Here is a 2,174-nt window from a genome sequence, read left to right as displayed (position 1 = left end):
GTGGTGGGGGGTGACAGGGACAGGGCAGGAGGGCAAGGAAAGGCCCTGGAGCTCCTCACTGGGCTATGGGGCAGGTGAGCAGGGCTGGGGGTGTTCCTCTGGCTGCCTCCTCCTCGAAACATCCACCAAGCCTCCCAGAAACAACTCTGCTCAAAGAGAGCCAGCTCTGCTGTCCCCATCCATCCCAAGGTGGTGGTGGGGGGTGACAGGGACAGGGCAGGAGGGCAAGGAAAGGCCCTGGAGCTCCTCACTGGGCTATGGGGCAGGTGAGCAGGGCTGGGGGTGTTCCTCTGGCTGCCTCCTCCTCGAAACATCCACCAAGCCTCCCAGAAACAACTCTGCTCAAAGAGAGCCAGCTCTGCTGTCCCCATCCATCCCAAGGTGACAGGGATGGGCAGACAGTCCCCACAGGGACCGTGGGCTGTGTCCTCCAGCTGGGCCCTGCCACCTTCCTGGGGACATCTTGACAAAACCCAGCTCAGGGACGGAGCAGGAGGGATGCAAATCCAGCCAGTGGTACCCAGGCTGGGAAACCTTCCTCTGGGCTGGGAGCAGCTTTCCCAGCCCATGTTCTTCACAGGGCACCCACCGGGGAGGGCTGCAGGGACCTCTAACCCAGTATTCCTCTTGTCCTCCTTCCTTACAACTTCACTCAAGCCCAGGCAAAATAAAACTCATCCCACAGTGAGTCAGAGCTGATTTCTGGCCATCCAGCCCTTCCACCCTGATCTCCCAGCTGATAGCAGGAGAGACAAACAGGTCAAGAACGCGGTAATCTCAGCTCGGCACCGGTGCCGCATGCTAACGAGCTGCTAGAAATGCACCCGGTGTTTCGTCTGGCACTAAATATTGCCTGTCCTACAGCCCCGGATCCTGAGTCAATAGGATCTCAAGGAGGAGAAGCTGGTTTTTGGAGGGCAGGGGAGAGACTCGCTCATGCTTGTTCATCTCCCTGGAATATGCACACACAGGTTAAAACAAATCCCTACTTCCATGCCTTAAAATGGGAAGAGTTGAGAGGGTTGGAATACTGGAGGCAGTGTGGTTATCTGTCTGTCTGGGTCAGCTGATTCACCAGCTGGTCATCCTCAGGGTTATCTAACCAGCCGCAGAGCTGCTCATCCCTTTGTCCATCCATCTCCCATCTATCTATCCATTCACCCATTCATCCATCCATGCACCCATCCATCCAACCACCCATCCACTCATCCATCTATCCATCCACCCATCCATCCAACCATTTGTCCATCCATTCACCCATTCATCCATCCACCCATCCATCTGTCCACCCACCCATCCATCCAACCATGTCCACCCATTCATCCATCCACCCATCCACCTGTCCATCCATCCATCCATTCACCTGTCTGTCCATCCACCCAATCACCCATCCACTCATCCATCCACCCACCCATTCGTCCATCCATCCATCCATTCACCTGTCTGTCCATCCACCCAATCACCCATCCACTCATCCATCCACCCACCCATCCATCCACCCACCCATTCATCCATTCGTCCATCCATTCACCTGTCTGTCCATCCACCCAATCACCCACCCACTCATCCATCTACCCATGCATCCATCCATCTACCCACCCATGCATCCTTCAGGGCTGGGTGATGGCAGAGCTCAGCCCCAGGCTGTGCTGGTGCCCGTGGCAGAGGTTTTGCCATGTGCCAGGACCCACCTCGTGATCCTCCTGGGCTCCATGAAGCTGGGGGAGTCACGTCTCCTCTTCCTGATTGGGGAGTAGCTCCTGGAGCGGCGCCGGGCACGGGCAGGATCAGGGTCACCGTGGCGTGTTCGGGGCTCGTTGTCCTTCTCTCTACACCATGAGGATGAGGAGGAGCATCAGGGGTGTGGGCTGGGGTCCAGGGTGGGATGCAGGGACAGCCCGGGCACCCCCATGGATGTGACACCCCAATCTGGGGCTGGTCTTTCCAGTGCCACCAGGGACAGCGATGACCCATAACCCCCTCCTCAAGCCCCAGGGGAGGTGGGATGTTCTCTGAGCCCATCGCTGGTGCCTGCACCCCCGTGATGAAGCCCCCCAGGTACTGACCTGCTGGCGGGTTTTTTGGGTGAGGGCGAGCGGGAGCGGCTGCGTCCCACCCTCTTCTCCCGGGAACGGGAGCGGGACTTGGAGAGGGAACCGCTGGAGCTCACGGGG

General features: G+C 58.5%; 1 protein-coding gene across 1 annotated transcript in view; it reads right to left on the bottom strand.

Moving 5' to 3' along the window:
- Positions 1 to 1,691: 1,691 nt before the first annotated feature.
- Positions 1,692 to 2,174, bottom strand: part of LOC114818328 (serine/arginine repetitive matrix protein 3-like) — a gene marked incomplete at both ends in the record, with an annotated part of 596 nt that continues 113 nt past the window's right edge. The window contains 3 exon segments of the mRNA XM_029083702.1: positions 1,692 to 1,829; positions 2,067 to 2,169; positions 2,172 to 2,174. The exon segment at positions 2,172 to 2,174 is cut by the window's right edge and continues 113 nt beyond it. Coding sequence (XP_028939535.1) covers positions 1,692 to 1,829; positions 2,067 to 2,169; positions 2,172 to 2,174 — 244 coding nt within the window.

The sequence above is a fragment of the Antrostomus carolinensis genome, unplaced genomic scaffold (genome assembly GCF_000700745.2).
Source record: "Antrostomus carolinensis isolate BGI_N321 unplaced genomic scaffold, ASM70074v2 scaffold35402, whole genome shotgun sequence".
Classification (NCBI taxonomy): domain Eukaryota; kingdom Metazoa; phylum Chordata; class Aves; order Caprimulgiformes; family Caprimulgidae; genus Antrostomus; species Antrostomus carolinensis.
This window is presented reverse-complemented; position numbering and strand designations above follow the sequence as displayed.